This window comes from Neofelis nebulosa, chromosome 8, assembly GCF_028018385.1.
Source record: "Neofelis nebulosa isolate mNeoNeb1 chromosome 8, mNeoNeb1.pri, whole genome shotgun sequence".
Lineage (NCBI taxonomy): Eukaryota > Metazoa > Chordata > Mammalia > Carnivora > Felidae > Neofelis > Neofelis nebulosa.
The window spans coordinates 31,907,164-31,929,658 of NC_080789.1; the positions used below are offsets into that span (position 1 = coordinate 31,907,164).

Sequence of the window (22,495 nt, forward strand, 5' to 3'; positions counted from 1 at the left end):
CCTGATGCGGGGCTTGAACGCACAAACTGAGATCATGACCTGAGCCGAAGTTGGATGCTCAACCGACTGAGCCACCCAGGCGCCAATGGGAGCCCTTTAAAGCTAGTTCTTGTTTCCTTTTGACAAGTATCCAGTAGTCTTTGAACCAAGCCTCAAATGTTGGTTTCTTTTCTGGCACAACAGGATATCCAAGATTTACATTGTATACTTTAATCCAGACTTGGAATAAACCATTTCTCTAAAGAACTCTGCTTATTTTTAGTGGTAAAGGCATTTAGATGCCCAAACTGGTCACTAGGTGTTATTGCTCTTGAAATGTCATTGCTACTAGTCCTTTTCAGTGAGCAAGTTAGGAAAATATGTGTATATTTGAAACATGAGTTCATACTGTTATCTCCACATTTCAGATTTAACATAGTGGGGTTTAGGAAATAGTATGGAGTTTTTACTAACATTTGATTTTATACTCATATTACTTTTTTCTTACATGGAAATCTGTTATTAATATTAAAATAATTATTCTGTAATATTTACACATTAATTTGAAGATAATCTTGCATTGGTATTAGCAATAACAACAGCAGTGCTACCAGATTTAGTTTAAAATATCTTTATAGTTCTTGGGGTGCCTGGGTGGCTCAGTCTGTTAAGCATCCAACTCTTGGTTTTGGCTCAGGGCATGATCTCACGATTTTGTGAGTGCAGGCCCCACATCAGGCTCTGTGCTGACAGTGAGGAGCCTGCTTGGGATTCTCTCCCTCCCTCTCTCTCAGCCCCTCCCCTGCTCACTCTGTCTCTTTCTCAAAATAAATAAATAAACCTAAAAAAAATTTTAATTTCCTTATACTTCTTATTTTCCTTAGAATATCTTTCAATAGGATGTATAGTCAAGGTAATATATTCTACAGTAACTTGAAATAATTCTCCTCCTTTTGAGGTTATACTATAAATTTGATGTATAATTAGGCTCATTTGTTTTGCATTTGTCTTCAAACTCATAGTTACTTTTAGTTTCTTTTTTAAAATTGATTTGAATATATGAAACATTTGCATCTTTTAAACATGTAGTCAGAGAAATCTTACTTCTGTCCCTGTACCTTTGACTCCATTCTGCCCTAACTGCTACAGGTAACTGATCATCTTTTTAATGTTTCTTTTCGAAGATATTAACAGACACAAGAAGTTGCATGCTGTGTGTACTCTTCTACACCTTGCTTTACATCTTGTCTTATATAGCTTATTTTAAGCATGTACATGTTCAGTTTACATATCCAAATTTACATAGGATCATATAAACGCATAAGCGTTCAAAGTAAAATTAAAATGAAGTTGAGTTCCTTTTAAGGATAGTAATAAGTGAAATTGTCATGCTAACAAACTTACTTTCAATATGATCTTAAAGCTGAATCCTGATGCAAAAAGGAACTTGTTGAATAATTAAAGCTGTTTTTATTTGGACATGTGATAAGGACATTTTGAGTCTTTTTAAAAAATTTTTTTAGTGTTTATTTTGAGAGAGGGAGAAAGAGAGAGTGCGTGAGCGAGTGGGGTGGGGGGCAAAGAGAGGGGGAGACACAGAATCCAAAGCAGGCTCCAGGTTCTGAGCTGTCAGCACAGAGCCCAATGCAGGGCTCGAACTCACGAACTGTGAGATGATAACCTGAGCCGAAGTCAGACGCTGAACCAACTGAGCCACCCAGGTGCTCCAGGACATTTTGAGTCTTAAGAAATGTACTTGTTTTTTTACTTTTGTGCTTTCCTGAAGTATTGCAAATATAGTGAGTGTGTGAGATAGAAAGGGAAAAAAGAACTAGAATGTTCTTCTGTTCAACCTGACTATTCGACCTGGATTTGGGGAGATAGCACACAACAATTGGAAAGCTGAAAATTGGATATTTTTAGGAGATGGGAAATAGGAAACCCCTCCCCACACAAAGAATGTGTGAAATCAGATTCTAAGAGTAAGGTAGAATTATGTGTACTTACTTAAATGGAAAAGAAGCTATCAAAATGAGATATGAAGCACTACCACAAATATTTCTCCCTCATTGCTATCCTTCACAAGAAATGATAACTGTAGTTCTTTATCTTCCTCACTTTATAAATTTGGTTATTCCTTGCACCAGTTCGTCAACTTTAGAGAGAAAAGTTCAGATGTTTCTTCGTAGTGTTAATACAGAGTCTTCGAGTAGTGAATTTTTATAATTGTATAGTTGATGAGTAGAATGTAAAACAAGTAACTAAAGTCATTGGTATTATTAGAGACAGCTAATCGAGAGAAAATTTTTCTCACTAAGTATTGTTTCTTTCATGTGAATAAAAGGTTTTCTCTTTTATTACAAAACTAGTCTGTGTAACTATAATAAGCAGAAATAGGTAAATTGTAATGTGGTAAATCTAATTTTGCCATTCAGCTAACTAAAGGCAAGTTATTTTTAAGCTTATGAAATTTAGAAAAGCCATCCAGAGGTACATTCTTTTTTTTTTTTTTTTAATACAATTTATTGTCAAACTGGCTAACATACAGTGTATATAGTGTGCTCTTGGTTTTGAGGGTAGATTCCTCTGATTCATCGCTTACATGCAACACCCAGTGCTCATCCCAACAAGTGCCTTCCTCAATGCCCATCACCCATTTTCCCCTCTCGCCCACCCCCATCAACCCTTAGTTTGTTCTCTGTATTTAAGAGTCTCTTACAGTTTGCCTCCCTCCCTCTGTTTGTAACTATTTTTTCCCCTTCCCTTCCCCCATGGTCTTCTGTTAAGTTTTTCAAGTTCCACATATGAGTGAAAACATATGGTATCTGTCTTTCTCTGCCTGACTTATTTTACTTAGCATAATACCCTCCAGTTCCATTCACGATGCTGCAACTGGCAGGATTTCATTTTTTCTCATTGCCAAGTAGTATTATTCTGGGTGATACATATTTTCTTGCTGCTGTGTATTATGCTTTTCTGAAATTGAATTTCATTTTACTATGATAGTTATGAAAGGATTTCCTTTTTTTTCCATTTTTATTATGATTTAAAATTTCTAAATAGTACTATTTCTTCTACTAAAGAAATGAATAATTATTGTAATATTTTTAATACATAAGAAATCTTTTCTTTAGTGATTCTAAAATCTGTTTTGCTTTCAGCTATATTATCTTATCCTTCTGAAAAGTGGCTAGTACTTCACTAGGAAAAAATATACCAACTTGACTCAGTGTGTCTTTGTTTACATAGGAAATGGCCATTTTCAAGATTGCAGCTCTGCAAAAAGTTATAGATAATAGTGTTTCTTTGTCTGAGCTAGAATTGGCCAATAAACAGTACAATGAACTGACTGCGAAATACAGGGACATCTTGCAAAAAGATAATATGCTTGTTCAAAGAACAAATAACTTGGAACACTTAGAGGTAAGTGTATATAGTCCTTGAACCTTGTAATATTAGCTATTCCTCTTGGGTGCTATCTGTAGGTGCGGAATGACTTCATCCTTTCATCCTCCTTAGTCCACTTGCAGAATTTTATTGAATCAAGACGCTTAACACCAGGCACTTAAAAAAGAAACAGAAGCATGAACCAGACAGGTTACAGATGATTGTAACCGAAAGAGGAGGCATCATTAAGTACCCATCCTTCTCTCTTCCCCCTGATCCCAGTGCAACTTATTTTCTTGTACCCCTTGGTTTATGTTTCTTGGGATGGATATAGCCGAGAATGGCTCTTCCTGACCCTGGATGAGCTCTGGAAATCCCCATCCTTTCTAACTGTACAGATAAGGAAAATAGGATGAAGTATCACATATTCAAACAGTCTGTGGATATGGCCCAGAACCCTTGTCATCCTCTTCTAGCCATTTGACCTCCATACCTTTAACGCAAGCAAAACCAGCTCCTGATTTGTTCATCTTCCTCTTCAGAAATAGGGGCTTGTGTCTTTTGACATCTTCTCTTTTGTGATCTTCTCCTAGGAGTGGAATGAGGTCTGATTTTGTTAGCTTCATAGATTTTACTTGCTTAGAGAGACACATTCAATAAAACACCCAAATGTTATTTTGAATAGCTTTGAATGACTCCTATAAAAATATCTGAGTGATTTATTAATACTAATTAGCAATAATCATGATCAGTTTACTTTTTACTGTTTTGCCAAAGGGAGATGATTATGTTAATTTTTGTAGAAAATTTTGAATATTTAGGTGTGGTAATAATTTATTTTTCCCCATTTTTCATGTCCTTTGCACCTTTCCTCTGTATGATTTTAGAATCCATGTAAGAAAAAAAAACCAAGAAAATCCATGTAAGAAATATATTATGTAGATAACAGCAATGAGTAATTTTTAACTTATTTATCTATTTTTCCAAAGATTATTTTTCATCTTTCCTTAAAATTAAAAAAAAAAAATGCGTTTGTGTTATATTCTTTCCCGCATCTCGATTATAATTCTGAGTATATTTTTATCCCTATTGACAATGTGTCAGTTTTATTCTTTATTATGTGTATTGTGGTAGCCCTTACTCTATCCCTATCTCCTGTGTTACCTCCTCCTTACTTCCACCACTATGGTCATTCTAAACATGAATCTGACCATGGGACAACGCCTTTGCTTCACACCTATCAATCACTGTCAGCCACTTAAAGAATAAAAGCCAAATTCCTTTTGTGATTAGCCCCCACTTACCTCATGTCATCTCCTATGGTGCTTTAAGTACTTTTACAATTTGTTTTTGAAATTGAACTACCAGTTTGCTGGGACACAGTGTTTTTTCTCATATATATATTCTTATGTACCTGCTGTTTCCTTGTCTCGAAAGCCCTCCCAGGGCTCTCCACTTATGTGCTCAGTGAATTTCTATTCATGTTTAAAACTTTGTTCAGGGGCACCTGGGTGGCTCAGTCAGTTTAGCATCTGACTTTGGCTCAGGTCATGATATCTCAGTTCGTGAGTTTGAGCCCCACATTGGGATCTGTGCTGACAGCTCGGAGCCTGGAGCCTGCTTTGGATTCTGTGTCTCTTCCTTTCTCTGCCTCTCCCATAATAAATAATATAAATAAACATTAAAAATGTTATATATAACAAATAAACATTAAATAAATAATAAATAATAAACATTAAAATAATAAATAAACTCAAGAATAAATAAACATTAGAAAAAGAAAAACCTTTGTTCAGACACTGTCTTTTTTTCTGAAGCATCTTTCTTTATAGAACAAAGTCTGTCTATATTCTCTATCTTGTACCTGTTTCTGCTATTTATATCACATCATAATAAGAGTGTTTGTATGTCTCCATCCCCTACTGGAATATATTCTTGATATCAGGAATTCTATTTAATTCACTTTTATGTGTTTAGTACTTCCTCTTTGGCACACAGAACTAATAAATGTTGACCTCGAGAGAGTTATTAATGGTGTAGAGCCATGGTGCAAAGGTCATCAGATGTGGTGATTAGGAAATTGTTGATGCCTTTCAAGAGTAAAGTTCCTTTTTTCTTTTTTTTTAATTTATTTATTTTGAGAGAGCGAGAGCAGGGGAGGGGCTGAGAGAGAGCAAGAGAGAGAGAAGCCCAACCAGACTTCATGCTCAGTGAAGAGCCCAATGCAGAGTTCAGTCTCACAATTGTCAGATATGACCTGAGCTGAAATCAAGAGTTGGCCACTTAACTGACTGAGCCAACCAGGAGCCCCAAGGGTAGACTTTATTGAGAGTAAAAGTGGTAAAAATCAATTTTTAGAATATAAAGAGAGTGGATGATAAGAAAATGCAAAAACTGAATGGGTGGGTGATAAGGCAACAGAAAAACTAGAAATCTGATGATAGAAGTAAAAAGAAATTAGATACAGGTTGAAGTAGGATCAAGAGAAGGATTTATTTTATCAACTGTTTTTTTTGTTTTTTTTTTTTTTAAACAGGCCAATGAAGTTTGAGGGTAGAGGGAAAGAAAATTTAGAGCAAATAGGGAGAGGTCAATTGAAGATTCTAGAGGTGGGTGGTAAAAGTGTGGGTACAGGGCACCCCACCGAGGGCAGGGGAATAAGAATGGCATCTGGAGCAAGACCAGAGTTCTTGAAAGTCTGGAAGTAAGAGGGAAAAAAAGGTAGAAAGATGTTAAAACCTCTAAGCCCTCTTTTTTTTCCCCCCCTATGTATTTTCAGTATCTAGAACGGGGTTGTAATTGTGCACATTACCAGAAAGTCACATTGTATTCCCTTATCTTGCTTTCTTTTTTATCATAACGTCCTCTTAAAAAAAATAAATAAAACCTCATTATCCTGTTATTCTTCATAATATGTATTATGTAACATTGTATTATGTATTGGCTTCTTTTCCAACTACCCCCTGCCCAACACAAGTTCTAGGACAGAATTTCTTTATATGATTCAAGGGCTTAGAATACCTGGCATATAGTTAGTATTCTGTTTGTTAAAGAGTAAATGAGCATATTAAATTTATGTGCCAACTCCTACATTTTTGTGTCCAGTCTGCCTTTTCGGTACTGTAATGGGATTATCTATTTTACAAATCCTGTTTCAAGAGGATCTCAAATTTAACATATCCAGAATGTCTGTTTCTCTCATAGTTGTTTCCGTTTCAATAGGTGCTGCTGTTACCTACTCCATGAAGGCAGATACCTTAGAGTTACTTTCTGTCATTCCTTTCCCCTGTCATTTTTATTTCCCAAATGTAATTCATTCATATGTGTGTCCTCTTTTCTCCATCTTCACTGCTGTGACCCTACTCATCAGGATTTTATATTTTCTTAATTTTGATTTCTCTGCTTACCCCTTTATTTATTCTCCACATTGCATTCAGAATGGTTGTTTAAAACGTCCTCCTTAAAGAAGCTCCTGGGTGACTCAGCTAAGCATCCGACTTCAGCTCAGGTCATTATCTCGCAGTTCGTAAGTTCAAGCCCTGCTTTGGGCTCTGCTGACAGCTGAGTCTGGAGCCTGCTTTGGATTCTGTCTCTCCCCCTCTCTGCCCCTCCCCTGCTCATGCTCAGTCTCTTTCTCAAAAATAAATAAACATTAAATTAAAAAAACAACAACAACAAAAATACTTCCTCCTTAAGATGTTTAAATGATTTCCTATTATATATTAAGTTAAATTCTGGTTCCTTATCTTGACATACCATGCCTTGCCTGGTATGACCCCCTATTATCACTCCAAGTTTATCTTATACCACTCGTCACTGTTATTTTTGCTGTCTGTGCTTAAGTCCTCTAATGCCCCAAACTCAGTCCTCCATCAGAGCATCAGGGTTTATCAACACATAGCTCTTCTCTCTGGCTGGCTTCTTGTCAACACTGGCTCCTTGAGCCCTTGGGTGGCTCAGGTGGGTAAGTGTCCAGCTCTTGATTTTGGCTGAGGTCATGATCTCACAGTACATGGGTTTGAGCCCCACATGGGACTCTGCACCGACAGTGTGGAGCCTGCTTGGGATTCTCTCTCTCCTTCTCTCTCTGCCCCTCTCATGCTTTTGCTGTGTCTCTCAAAATAAATACATAAACTTAAAAAAAAAAAAAAAAACTGGCTCCTTTTCATACCTTAGCTTTTGACTTAAATACCACCTCCTCAGTAGTTAATACCTTCTTTAACCTTTCTGTCTTGATATGGTTCCTTTTATTTTGCTCTGGATCCATACTCTGTTTCTTTCTAGATCTTTACATTCTTAGAGTTTTTGGTTTGCTTACCTGTTCACTGTCTTCTGCCTTCCATACCCTCCCCAACTCCTGCTACACACAGATACCCACAGATGCTAAATGGTGAGGCCTGTGAAGGCCAGTATTTTGTCTGTTTCTTTCCACCGTGGACATGAAGTACAGCACCTGACATGATGGTGTGCTAGTGATGCTCGGTAACTGTGTGAGAAACTCTAAGCATTCCAGCTTGGCCAAAGTGAACATAGCAGAAGCTAATATTCGGAAGTCACATATTGGATATATTTTGATTATTTTAACATACTTTCTTTATATATGTGTGTGTGTGTATACGTGTGTTTGTATATGTATGTGTGTATATATTACGTGTAGGGAAGCTCCTAATTTTGTTTAAAAAAACCGGATTGTGAGTTTTAGGAGATATTATATAAAGTTAAGTCAATATCACTTATATCATATTAGTCTGAATTATAATGTAGTTTCTCAGTGATGTTTCTGTTTTATTGAGTGTGAAAATGCATCCCTGAAAGAACAAGTGGACTCTATAAATAAAGAACTGGAGATTACCAAGGAAAAACTTTACACTGTTGAACAAGCCTGGGAACAAGAAACTAAATTAGGTAAGTATGATGACTCTGATAATGTAAAATGATGAAAATCTAATAGTGAATACGTTATTCATTTATAGTTCCTTTTCTATATCAGATGAAAAGGAAGTATTTTGATAAAAATGAACTCTGCCTAACAGTTTAATTTAGCAGACAGTTGATGAATAGTATCTTATGCTAATCTCTACCAAAATTTGGTTTTTAGTTAGTAGATGAGTTTAGTTAGTAGATGAGATTAGTTCATATATGTTAAAAAATTATGACAGAGCATTAACTATTTTGAACCATTTAACCATAAAGACTGGTGATAATCTTAAATACCTATATTTTAGTGGTAGTATTTAGAAGTTTTCCACTGCATGTAATATGTGTAAAGTTATATTAGGAATGTACCATTTAATACATTTAAATTAAAAGGTCACCATAAAACATCAAAATAATTTTGAAAAGAGTTTATATTGCCTATAGCTTTACTATTATTATTTTTTTGTATTCCCTTATACATGTTTACATGAGCACTGGGTGTTGTATAAAAGTGTAGAATCACTATACTGTACACCCAAAACTAATATTACACTGTATGTTAACTAACTGGAATTTAAATAAAAACTTAATAAAATAAATAAAATGTAAATGACTCTAATAGTAAACATACATATACTTTAAATTATAATGAACATTATATACTGTATTCATTTAGTAGATATTAATATATTTGCTTTATTCATCATTCTTACACATACAAATATCCATGTAATATCTTACTGTTTGAGTGATTAAATCACGAGGCCTTCTTGTTTTTGCTGTTGTTTATGGTGCTCAATGAACATCTTCATGTATATCTAACAGATATTATGACAGATATTAAAATCTTTGTGGGTCCTGCTAGGATTTTCCTTATTCATTTTTCAAATGGTTTTCCATATTCATTTTTAAATGGTTATCTTAGTTTATGATGTTTAAATAATTTTATCTTACTAGCATTGTGCTTTATAATTTTCAAATAAATTTGCTCCTTTGGATAAAGTGTTTTTGTATGTTTGTTTTCTAGATCTTAGAGCTCTAATGTTATTCAAGGTTTCTGTTACAAAATAGAGCTGTTTTATTAAATTGGTAACTGGGACATGTAGTAGTTTAGTGAAGCCTAACATTGGGCCTAATATTATCTAAAATAAGCTATTTTTAGAAATGTGATTTTTAATTCTTTAAGAAATTAAAAGTGAATTGATTTCTATGTAACTGCTACCTGAAAGAAGGTATCATTTAAGCTAAAATATAAAAAAAAGAGTATTACATACAATTGTAGTAAGTTCTCTGTTCATTTTACTCTGTCTCTCTTAAATAAGTGCTGGATTCCCTGTAGAAATTCCTAAATTTCTATAAGGACTAACTTTTATTATCATTTGACTGATGAAGAATATAAGTTCCCGAGAGATTAAATGGGATAGGCAGTTTCCAAACAGTAAGTAACAGAGCTAAGACTGGAATCTAGGTCTATCATAATTCATAAGGCTCGTGTGTTTTCTGTGGAACCATATTATTGCATCCTTGTATACAGTGTCCAGGGGTGCCTGGGTAGCTCAGTCAGTTAAGCATCTGACTTCAGCTCAGGTTATAATCTCATAGTTTGTGAGTTTGAGCCCTGCATCAGTCTCTGTGCTGACAGCTCAGAACCCGGAGCCTGTTTTGGATTCTGTGTCTCCCTCTCTCCCTGCCCCTCCCCTGCTTGCACTCTGTTTCTCTCTCTCCCTCTCTGTCAAAAATAAATAAACATTAAAAAATAAAAAATAAAAAAGTTTCTAAAATATTTGGCATCTAATTTTGATAACAGCTTGTGATTGACTTAGTATTGTTGCATATAGGAAATGAATCAAGCATGGATAAGGCAAAGAAATCAATAACCAACAGTGAAATTGTTTCTATTTCAAAAAAAATTACTATGCTGGAGATGAAAGAATTAAATGAAAGGCAGCGGGCTGAACATTCTCAAAAAATGTATGAACATGCAAGGACTTCATTAAAGCAAATGGAAGAACGTAATTTTGAATTGGAAACCAAATTTGCTGAGGTTTGATATAATTTTTATCATGTAATTGGCATAAAGGATTAGTCATGTTAGACATTTTATATTGTAAGAGATTTGTTTGTATTTCTGAAGTAATGTTAATATAGTGCTGTGTTTCATAAAAGATGTGTTTTAAATCTGAAACGTTTAAAAAGAAGACAGGTATTTCTGTGAATGAGTTCTTATTTTTCATCAGCATTACATTATTAGATTTAATGTAAAAAGATATTATTTGCTTAGTTATGATAATTGCCTTCCACTACCATCCATTCATTTAATAAATATTTATTGATGCCTGTTACGTGCCAGACACTGTATGGGGGCTAGTTTTATCACAGGAAATAAAATAGGCAGTAATCTCTGCTCTTGGGACTTTACATTTTAATAGTAAGTTTTAGACTTTTTTGATATGCTCAGAAATATTAAATTGGTTGGCAATTAAAACAGTTTGCAAACATTCAACAATTAATGATGAAGCGGCACGTTTATAATGTTTACCTTGAGAATTAGTATACTTTTCAAAACATATTTGTCATTTTGTTTATTTTAACTGAGTCACTAAGTATATGTTAAGATTTTATTAACTCATTTATGTTTATTTATAGATGATATAATTGAAGTCAAGCATAATGAGTATAACTACGTTTCAAACAAATGTTAAAAAATCAGATTCAAATATTAGACTATGAGTTGTCTAATATAAATGACTTTTGGTGGGTTGACATATAACCTGAGTTCTTATAATCTGTTCCTGACTCTTTACCCTCTTCAATCTATTCTTAATATTTCACACTCAATTCATTATCCAGACTAATGTTAAGTAAAGAGAACTGTGGTAATATCTAAGTTGAGAAGAAAATCTCACCAAAAACTAATATATCTGAACATTTTTGTTGCTTTTCTTAGCTTACCAAAATCAATTTGGAAGCACAGAAGGTGGAACAGATGTTAAGAGATGAACTAGCTGATAGTGTGAGCAAGACAGTAAGTGATGCTGATAGGCAACGGATTCTAGAATTAGAGAAGAACGAAATGGAACTAAAAGTTGAAGTGTCAAAGTAAGTGCATGCAAACTTTTTAGTCATTAGGTGCATCTACTCTAGTTGATTTTTAAGAAACCTAATTACAGTGGTTCGGGGTAATATTCTTAGTGGAATTGATACTGGTTGTTTTTATTTTTGTTTTTTTGGTAAGAATAAGGTTAAGTACTAACAAGATTAGTTTTTAACAGGCATGAATAATAATACTGAAGAGGAAATAACTTTTCAAGATTCATGTTTTTCAGAGTCCAGGAATAGTATTGCAGAAAGCACTGAATTTGGAATCAAGACCCTATGCAGTCGAGTTCTTCCACATACTAATATTTTTTTGGAGGGAAGTGGGGTGGTCATTCAACTTATTTAAACTTAAGTTTCTTATATCTGATAAAAAGATAGTATCCAGAATATATAAAGAAATTATACAACTCAACCCAAAAAAACAAATAATCTGATTAAAAATGGGTAGAAGAAATGAACAGACATTTCTCTAAAGAAGATATCTAGATGGCCAATGGACACATGAAAAGATCCTCTCAGCATCAAGGGAAATGCAAATCAAAACTGCAATGAAAAAACACCTCACACTTGTCAGAATACTAAAATCAAACCATAAAAAACAAGTATTGGCAAGGATGTAGAGAAAAAAGAACCCTCTTGCAAATGTTTGTTGGGAATGCAAATGGTGCAACCACTGGAAAAAAGTATGGTTGTTCCTCAAAAAGTTAAAAATAGAACTACCCTAAATACTACTAGGTATTTACCCCCCAAAACAAAAACACTAATTCAAAGGATACATGCACCTCCATGTTTGTAGCAGCATTATTTACAATAGCCGAATTATGGAAGCAGCCCAAGTGTCCATGATAGATGAATGGATAAAGAAGTGGTGTGTATATGTAGGTATATGTATATATATAAAGGAATATTATTCTGCCATAAAAAAGAATGAAATTTTGCCATTTACAACGACGTGGATGGAGCTAGAGAATACAATGCTAAGTGAAATAAATCAGTCAGAAAAAGACAAATACCATATGACTTCACTCATATGTGAAATTTAAGAAACAAAGCAAAGGGGAAAAAAAGAGGAAGAGACACAAACCAAGAAACAGACTCTTAACTATAGGGAACAAACTGATGGTTATCAGAGGAGAGGTGGGTAGGGGGATGGGTTAATTAGGTGATGGGGATTAAGGAACGAATTTGTCAGGAAGAGCCCTGGGTGACGTTTGGAATTGTTGAATCACTATATTGTACACCTGAAACTAGTATAACACTGTATTTTAACTATACTGAAATAAAACAACATAACATAAATGTAAATGAAATAAATATATTAAGAAATTGCTATAGCCACCCCAAATTTAAGCAACCACTACCCTGATCAGTCAGTGTCATTAGGGAAGACCCTCCACCAGCAAAAAGATTATGGATAGCTGAAAGCTCAGATAGATGATGGTTAGCATTTTTTAGCAATAAGATAATTTTTAATTAAAAAAAAATAAAGGGGTGCCTGGGTGGCTCATTCCAGTAAGCATCTGGCTCTTGGTTTCGGCTCAGGTCATGATCTCATGGTTCGTGAGTTCGAGCCCTGCATCCAGCTCGGTGCTGACCTCATGGAACCTGCTTGGGATTCTCTCTCTCTGCCCCTCACCCCTTCCCCCCATTTCTCTCTCACTCTCTGAAAATAAACAAACTTAAACAAAATAATGAAATAAACTTGTTTTTTTCTCCTTTTTAAGGGAGCACTAGTATCTCTTCTACTTGTTTCATAAGATTGCTGTAAAATGAAAAATTCAGATTTTGATTCAGTTTACATTTTTTGAGTACTATATACTGTGCTAAGTATTAAACATATATTAACTCGTATAATTACACTTAATAACCTTAAAGTAACATTGTGATTTTTATTTTACATGTGGAAATAGTTTATTCACTTGGAACACAAAATATATCTAAGGAGTAAATATTGTGTGTGAGATAGATGCTATGTACTCATTCTCATGGGTGATTTTGTGTTACTTCAGTAGAAACGTAATAGGAGCCGTAACATAAGTTGATCTGTCAACCACAAAATAATTTGTAAAAAGGGTTTTATGATTAGCGTATTATAAAGTAATACCCATTTTTTTGGAGTATTGATAGTCCTTTGAGAATGTCCATCATTTTCAGCCCATTTCACTATGAAGGACTCCATTTTGTATTCTTCCTCTTACCTCATAGACCTCACCTTTTGAGATAATTTAATTTACAATTATGCATTTTATTTTAATTTTTAAAACTTATGTAACTGGTAATGAGCATTTATAATCAATATAAGGGAACCTTATTTATATGTCACAGTGCACTAAAATTATTCTAGCCCAAAGTAAAATGAATTTTTGCTTTACCTGTGTGATCGTATAATAGTAGTCTTGGAGAAAATTTAATAATTTACCATCAAGCTTCTCCCATTTTTTGTAATTGTAGTAAGCATATAATCTTTCTTTTTTTCATTTCTGACAGTTTGTAAATTTAAAGCATATATTAATCCACCTAGGGAACCTAGGAATCTTAAATTTCTGTATCCTTAACTGTACAATTATGTCAAATAAACCTACCTTAAACCTTATTCTAGCTGTTTGAAACTAGGGTAATAAGTGTCTTATGAAAAAAGTGTGGGAGACTAGTCCTATGGCCATATACATTTGGAAAATGCTGTATAGATAGATAATTTTTTACTTTGGAACTTTTCAACATTTCATACAATACTATGTATTACGAATTTTCAACGGGGAGGGATGTTGGGAATGGAGTTTTTTTGACAGAACTCTCATGGAATTATTTCATTAAATGGTTTAGGAAATTTTGCTTTAGTATGTCACACCAAGAAGAGATGCTGGAAATTAGTGGCTTTTCCAAGAATCTAGAAATCTGAAATACTAGTATTTACTTAGAAAATGGACCTAATTGTTCCTGAAGTATTTTTTCATTTCCTAGACTGAGAGAGATTTCTGATATTGCCAAAAGACAAGTTGAAATTTTAAATATACAACAACAGTCCAGGGAAAAAGAAGTAGAATCTGTCAGAATGCAACTGTTAGACTATCAGGTAAGTACAGTATTGGCTCTTGTAAGTGGATTTTTTTCTTTTTCCTAAATTCACATTAGATATTGGATAATTTTATGGTTTTAATCAGAGGCTGTATCAAATGGAAGCTCCTGTACTTGTTCATTGTAACCTGATTAGAAAACTCTTTAATTTGAAATATCTTTCATGATACAGAAAAACATTTACATACCTACAGGTACATTATGCTGGTCGCTAATTAAAGTTAAGGTTTGAGGAGAAAGTCTTTCAGAACTGTATTTTTCTCTTGTATTAATATGTAGCTTTTTACATATTCTCCCATTATAAATTTTTTAAGATTAAAAAAATTGTCAACATTAGTGTTGTCCCAGCATTGATATTTACATATGGAAGTTTAAAAAAAAAACAAACAACAAAACAGTAATATGCCAACTGTTATTTAGTTGGATACTAGATTTAGATTTTAAGTATGTTTGATTCTGGGGTTTTTTCTTTGACAAGTTTTTGGTAATCTAAAGCCAGGCTAGATTTTTATAGGATCTCATCTAGCATACTTTTTTAAATTTTATGTAGTGGGTCATGGTTTTAAATCCATGAAAAGTGTCATTAGAAAAACTTGAAACTTATAAATATATACTCTTTATATCAGGCACAGTCTGATGAAAAGGCACTAATTGCCAAGTTGCATCAACACGTCGTCTCTCTTCAAATCAGTGAGGCTACTGCGCTTGGCAAGTTGGAATCAGTTACATCTAAACTGCAGAAAATGGAGGCCTGTAATTTGCGCTTAGAGCAGAAACTTGATGAAAAGGAACAGGCTCTCTATTATGCCCGTCTGGAGGGGAGAAACAGAGCAAAACATCTGCGCCAAACAATTCAGTCTCTCCGACGACAGTTTAGTGGAGCTTTACCCTTAGCACAGCAGGAAAAGTTCTCTAAAACGATGATTCAATTACAAAACGACAAACTTAAGATAATGCAAGAAATGAAAACTTCTCAACAAGAGCATAGAAATATGGAGAACAAAGCAATGGAAATGGAATTAAAGTTAAAGGGGCTGGAAGAGTTAATAAGCACTTTAAAGGATGCCAGGGGAGCCCAAAAGGTAAAACATTGGTTTTTGGTTCAGTATTTCCAAAAGAGTTACAAAGTAATTTTAAGTTTTTAATAAATAGCTATCTGAAAAATGTTTTGTATAAGACAAAAATTCCAATTACGTTATTCATTTAGGTTTTGTAAGTTAAGGCTTGGCTATTTGAATGTCTAATTGTAAAAATAAAATGAGACTCTTCTAAACTGTGATTTTGGTAGAAATGCTTAGATTGTATACTATCAAAGAACTTTAAACATTCTAGAAAAGTTTATATATATTAGCTAAATCCTAATTTTAGTTATTCATAAACATTATAGTGGTTATCAGTTGAATTCTACCCTTCATAATTATTATCTGTTTAAAATTATTTACAGGTAGTAGGCCCACATTTACTTTTTAATATAATTTTGTTTTTACCTTCATTTGGTATGCATTAAATGAAAAGTAATTACCTTGCTACTTAATTTTAATCTCTAGGTTAGAAGTATTTAGGATTTCCATTTTTGAAAGTAAAACCAATGTTTCAATGACATATATGAAAATAATAAATGAAAGTGTTAGTATTATCCATTCCCACATAATTTGAAGAATGTTTTATGTTAAGATGGCACATATTTTTATAAAAGTCTATGAAAATTCTAAGTAAACTTTGCTGTGTGGCTGAACCAAGAATAATTTTTATCTCAAAGAATATGTATTAATTTCAATGAAAATTATTAGGATCAATGGAGAAATATATGGACAGTGTTTACATTTGTACATGTAATTTATAAATGTTTAGGTAATCAGTTGGCATATGAAAATAGAAGAACTACGTCTTCAAGAGCTTAAACTAAATAGAGAATTAGTCAAGGATAAAGAAGAAATAAAATATTTGAATAATATAATTTCTGAATATGAGCATACAATCAGCAGTCTGGAGGAAGAAATTGTGCAGCAAAACAAGGTTTCATTTTATATTTATTTTGTGGTCTTGTTGCTAAGATACTAAACATAAGAATATTGTATGAGTGATTCCATTATTCTCTTTTTTTTTTTAAGTTTATTTATTATGAGAGAGAATGTGTGCGGTATGCATGTGTGCGAGCTGGGGAAGGGGAGAGAGAGAGAGAGAGAGAGAGAGAGAGAATCCCAAGCAGACTCCGGGCTATTAACCCAGAGCCTGATATGGGGCTCCATTTTGTGAACCTTGAGATCATGACCTGAGCCGAAACCAAGTGTCAGATGCTTAACCGACAGAACCACCCAGGCACCCGTGCATTATACTCTTAATTGATTGTAGCTCTCATTATTATTGTTATAACATATTCGTTGTCTTATTTTTGTTAATATTTATTTATTTTGAGAGAGCAAGTGAGCAAGCATGAGCGGGGGAGGGGCAGAGAGAGGGAGAGAGAGAATCCCAAGCAGACTCCAGGGGGCTGTCAGCGCAGAGCCTGGCGCAGAGTTTGATCTCACATGAGGTCATGACCTGAATGGAAATCAAGAGTTGGACGCTTAACCCACTTAGCCAGCCAGGTGCCCCTGTTTCTTATTTTCTAAGGCATTCAAAAATTTGTATTTATTTACTTATGTTGTAATAGTAGTTTTAAACTTAAAAGAAATAATACATAAATTTATTTGGTAATTAATTTTTATTTTGACATTAGTTATGTGACTCTTCACAGTTAGGAGTCTCTAGTGGCTCTCATTGATGGAGTAGGAGAAGGCAGCTTGGTGTAGAATAAAGCACATATACTTGAGAGGCAGACAAAATTCCCTAAGCTCATGCTTGCTTGCCTCAAAATTTGTTGTTCCCTCCACTTAAAGTGTTCTTAGCCCAGATCCTTGTATTGTTTATGCTTTCATTGCTTCTGGGTCTTAGCTCCAATGTCTTACCTCATCAGTGAGGCCTTCATTAGCCACCCAGTATACAACAGTAAATTCTACCATCAAGATTCCCTAACTAGGGATTATCTAAGTTCATTTTTCTCCAGCACTCATCATCCTGTAACATGTTACATGCGTATTTATTTATTGCCTAGAATAGCGCTTAGCACATAGTTCATGTCATTAAATTGTGATGGATGGATGCATGCATGGAGAGATTGAAATCCTGACGTCACATTTTCTATCTCTGTGATCTAAGGCAAGTTACTTAATCTCTCTGAGTTTGCATCCTTTTTCCATTAAATGAGAATACAGTGACCCCAAAGGGTTGTTGTAAGGATTAAATAAGAACATGTATGTAAACTTTTTTGTCATATGCTTGGTCAATGTCTGTGTGTCTGATAGTTTCATGAAGAAAGGCAGATGGCCTGGGATCAAAGAGAAGTTGAGCTAGAACGTCAACTAGACATTTTTGACCATCAGCAAAATGAAATACTAAAAGCAGCACAAAAGGTATGAATGATTAACTCTGTTTGCTACTCTATAGCATGGCCTATAGTGTTAACCCACAGAAGTGGTTTTAAAGTCCAACCAAATTTTATTGATATTGCCTTCTTTTATTTCAAATATAAGTGAGGTTTAACCATGTTTTGTCCTATAGTTGTAACAGTATTATTCTTAGTGATGTAACTGCTTTTTCTCAAAAATGCTATTTCTTAATAGTTTGAAGAGGCGACAGGATCATTGCCAGACCCTAGTTTGCCCCTTCCAAATCAACTTGAGATTGCTCTAAGAAAAATTAAGGAAAATGTTCGAATAATCCTAGAAACACGGGCAACTTGTAAATCACTAGAAGAGGTAATAAGAATTTGCATTTTTATTAGTGTATTATTGGGTATGTTTCTAGAATTTTCTAAATATTTTTTAACAGGGCTGAAGCATGGAATCATGAATCTGTGGCTAACTCTAATCTTCTTTTCTACTCTAGTATAATGTTCTTAATAAAGAGCATTATTATAAGGAACACCAGATAGGGTTAATGTGAATCATTTCATCACTACTTGTCACTCACTGATGAGTAGTAGTAAACATGAAAGGAAACAAAAAGCATCTTGTAGTTTTATGAGCAATATATTACCTTTTCTCTATATGATCAAGAATTGTTTTCATACTTGTTTATTTTTATGTTTTATTTTGAAGTGCATGCTGTATGCTCTGAATCAGTTTCAGTTCATTCCTTTTATGGGTGGTTAAAAGGTTTGCAGGAGAGCTAGAAATTATTTCTTTAATCTGGGTCTTAAATTTGATTAATATGTGATCAAATCTCTTTATTACATCATACAGAAAATATAAACTGAAGATGATTTTCATTTTGGTGTGCATCTAAACATAGTAATGGTAAATACATATAAAAATTTTGTAAATGGTAAAAAAAATTGTAAATAGTACATTTTTAATCAATTGAAACAGTTTTTTTCAGTAATTGTAGGATTTGTCACTTATGTGAATTGCCACTGAGTTATTTGATTTAAAATATCTGCCTTAATCCTACAGAAGAGTAAACATTTTTCCTATTTTATTTTAATAAGCTACAGATTTTATAATGGTGATTCATTGACCTAGGCCACTAAAGTTCCAATTTTTTTATACTCAGCTGACTTTTATGGCTTACTTTTCTGGGGCTCTGATAGTTATTGGGCCAAACTAAAAGAAATGATTTATTACATTTCCTTTCTAAATCTACTACCACCACACATATTTCTCGTTCTAAAATTACAAGAGCTAAATAAAGTAAACAGTGAAGTTTATAACACATTATAATCTTATAAATAAATGTGCATGCAGACAAGTGTGCTGCCACATGGAAATATAAGAAATGTAACCTTATTAATATCAGTATATCACTAATATAAGTATGATGTGAAAAATAAAGTGAAACTCCTTTTTTTTTTGCTTATAATTAATCTGACCAAAATTCAGATGAAGCATTCTAAAATGAAAATATATACTTTAATAATTTTATTATGATTTGATCATTGCAGAAGCTAAAAGAAAAAGAATCTGCTTTACGGTTAGCAGAGCAAAATATTCTGTCAAGGGACAAAGTCATCACTGAACTAAGGCTTCGATTGCCTGCCACTGCAGAACGTGAAAAGCTTATAGCCGAACTAGGCAGAAAAGAGGTAGAACCAAAATCACATCACACACTGAAAATTGCTCAGCAGACCATTGCAAATATGCAGGCAAGGTTAAACCAAAAGGAAGAAGTGTTAAAGAAGTACCAACATCTTCTGGAAAAAGCAAGAGAGGTATGTTATTACATTATGCTTTGCTCTTTTCTTTATTATGTTTTTTAGTCAAATGCCAAATACTATTCTTCCCTGAAGTGGTAGTTTGTTTCTTGTTTTCAAGTGATTCTATTTAGGAATTTTTACTTTCACATGATTGGATTAAAGCTCTGTCAGTAAACCTGGCAGTTTGTAAATGTGTATTTTTCTCTTATGACTGACTAAACCAGGACTAGCTGTCATGGTGAAACCGTTACGATTTTGAAAAATATCAATGGAGTTTATAGGTAAAGATTGAGGCAATAAGTTAGAATGAAATCTATCACACTAGTTAGCAGTCAGTGGAAATCTGATTTGCTAGAATGTTGATAGGAAAATCTATAACATTTAAAAAATTTTCAACGTTTTTTTTTTTTTTTCTTTTTTCTTTTTTTATTTATTTTTGGGACAGAGAGAGACAGAGCATGAACGGGGGAGGGTCAGAGAGAGAGGGAGACACAGAATCGGAAACAGGCTCCAGGCTCCGAGCCATCAGCCCAGAGCCCGACGCGGGGCTCAAACTCACGGACCGCGAGATCGTGACCTGGCTGAAGTCGGACGCTTAACCGACTGCGCCACCCAGGCGCCCCTAAAAAATTTTCTAGAAACAAGTTAAAAGATGATGGATACATATTATTCTAATATTAAGAATAAATTATGATTTAAGGCTGGATTTGCCAATATGAATATGTACCAGGGGAATAAATACTGGTGTAAATATATTTATATGTACGCCATACAGGTAATGTTCCTTCCCTATCTCATAGGGATTTTGGAAGATTAAAGGTAATAAGATATTTAAGATCTTTAGAATGTGAATTTATTTAATAGTTTATGACACAATTTTGATTTGCTATAAACAGGAGCAAAGAGAAATTGTTAAGAAACATGAAGAAGACCTTCATATTCTTCATCGTAAATTAGAACTACAGGCTGATAGTTCACTCAATAAATTCAAACAAACAGCTTGGGTAAGATTCTGGGAACTTTGTTCTATCCTTTTTTTTTTTTTTTTCTTTTTTTAAATTTTTACTTATTTTGGTGGAGGCGGAGGGGCAGAGAGGGAGAGAGAGAATCCCAAGTAGGCTTCACACTGTCAGCACAGAGCCTGATGTAGGGTTGATCCCACGAACCACGAGATCATGACTGGAGCTGAAATCAAGAGTCAGATGCTTAACAGACTGAGCCACCCAGGCACCCCTGTTCTATTCTTTGTTGATTTTTGAGACCATATAATTGAAAATTTAGCTCTCATGATTTTTTTTTTTTTTTTTTTTGAGTAGAAGCCATCCTACGTGTGTTGGAATAATCACAGCTCTGATCATTTTTCCCCCTACATCCACGTCTTTAGTAGCTCACCACTGCCTACAAAATCATGTTTATATTTATTAGCCATGTGCTCAAAGCCTTGCATGATCTGACTTCAGTCTTTCTTTTCAATTCTGTTCACCGTAAGTTTACCAATATGTAACTACTTTTCATGTTCTGAATTCAATTAATACTTGCTTCCTTTGATCTTTGTCTTCTATATATGTGAACTGACCTAACTTTCATCTCCTAACCTGGAAATCTTACCATTCTTTTTTTTTTTTTTTTTTTAAGTTTACTTATTTTGAGAGAGAGAGAGAGAGAGAGAGAGAACGAGAGAGAACAAACATGAGTAGGGGAGGGGTGAAGAGGGAGAGACAGCAAATCCCAGGCAGGCTCTGCACTGTCAGTGTGTGTCTGATGCAGGGCTCAAACTCACACGTGTGAAGTCACGACCTGAGCTGAACATATCTTAGCATTCTTAAGCCTTAGCTAATGAATTCAGTCAACGTTTATTGATCGTCCACTACATGTGGATGCTTTGCTCAATATTGGGACCACAAAGAATAAGATCTGTATTTCTTGTCTTCATAGGCTAGTAAATCATTAAATTTAAATTAGAAATCATATTTTAATCATTTGAGGAACCAAATTAAAATTATGGAATAGGTATGGCATTGGGTTGTACATGCTCATGGCTAATTTATTCATATTTCCTAGGATTTAATAAAACAGTCCCCTACTCCAGTTCCTACCAACAAGCATTTTATTCGTCTGGCTGAGATGGAACAGACAGTAGCAGAACAAGATGATTCTCTCTCCTCACTTTTAGCCAAACTAAAAGAAGTATCTCAAGATTTAGAGAGACAAAAAGAAATCACTGAATTAAAAATCAAAGAATTTGAAAATACCAAATTGCGGTAAGTTTTAGGAATGTATTATAAAAACAGGCAAATGGTAATAATGATAGAATGAGGATAAATGTAAGCATTTGCTGTGTCATGCATGGTCTAAAACCTTTATGTGTATTATCTCATCTCATTTTATTCTCAGGACTATTATGACATAGATTATTCTCTCCATTTTTCATATAGGGAACAAGGCCACAGGAATGCTCAGTAACATGCCTTAGGAGGAGATAGAAAAGCCACGATTTGAATCTAGTTAATCTGGCCCAAGAGCCAACTCATGATTCTTGTTCTATACTCTCATTTTTAACTTCTTTAATTAAAGCATCCATTTAATCATCTATAAAATAGAAATGACCTTGTCTCCTTCTATATGAAGGCCAAATGATTCTGTATGTGAAAGTAATTTGAAAATTGTAAAGTAACATATAAATATGGAACTTTTGTTTACACACCTGTAACAGTTTCTAGCACATAACAGAGGTTCAATATTTGTTGAATGAAAAATTATTTTTTTTTAATTAATCATAGTGACAGTGCTCGCTTCGGCAGCACA

The 22,495-nt window shown here is 34.0% G+C and overlaps 1 protein-coding gene across 7 annotated transcripts in view; it reads left to right on the plus strand.

Annotated features, from left to right (window-relative positions):
- The window catches only part of CEP290 (centrosomal protein 290), a 92,891-nt gene that overhangs the window by 36,443 nt on the left and 33,953 nt on the right, over positions 1-22,495 (plus strand). For all 7 annotated transcript variants that reach the window (XR_009265487.1, XR_009265486.1, XM_058741841.1 and 4 more), the window contains 12 exons: positions 3,229-3,402; positions 8,160-8,271; positions 10,122-10,327; positions 11,231-11,382; positions 14,344-14,455; positions 15,084-15,539; positions 16,309-16,473; positions 17,802-17,909; positions 18,120-18,254; positions 19,439-19,705; positions 20,587-20,694; positions 21,752-21,951. Coding sequence is in view for 5 of the 7 variants with exons in the window: in XM_058741841.1 (XP_058597824.1) it covers positions 3,229-3,402; positions 8,160-8,271; positions 10,122-10,327; positions 11,231-11,382; positions 14,344-14,455; positions 15,084-15,539; positions 16,309-16,473; positions 17,802-17,909; positions 18,120-18,254; positions 19,439-19,705; positions 20,587-20,694; positions 21,752-21,951 (2,195 nt within the window). In the remaining 2 variants the exon portion in view is untranslated. The remainder of the gene's footprint in view (positions 1-3,228; positions 3,403-8,159; positions 8,272-10,121; positions 10,328-11,230; positions 11,383-14,343; positions 14,456-15,083; positions 15,540-16,308; positions 16,474-17,801; positions 17,910-18,119; positions 18,255-19,438; positions 19,706-20,586; positions 20,695-21,751; positions 21,952-22,495) is intronic.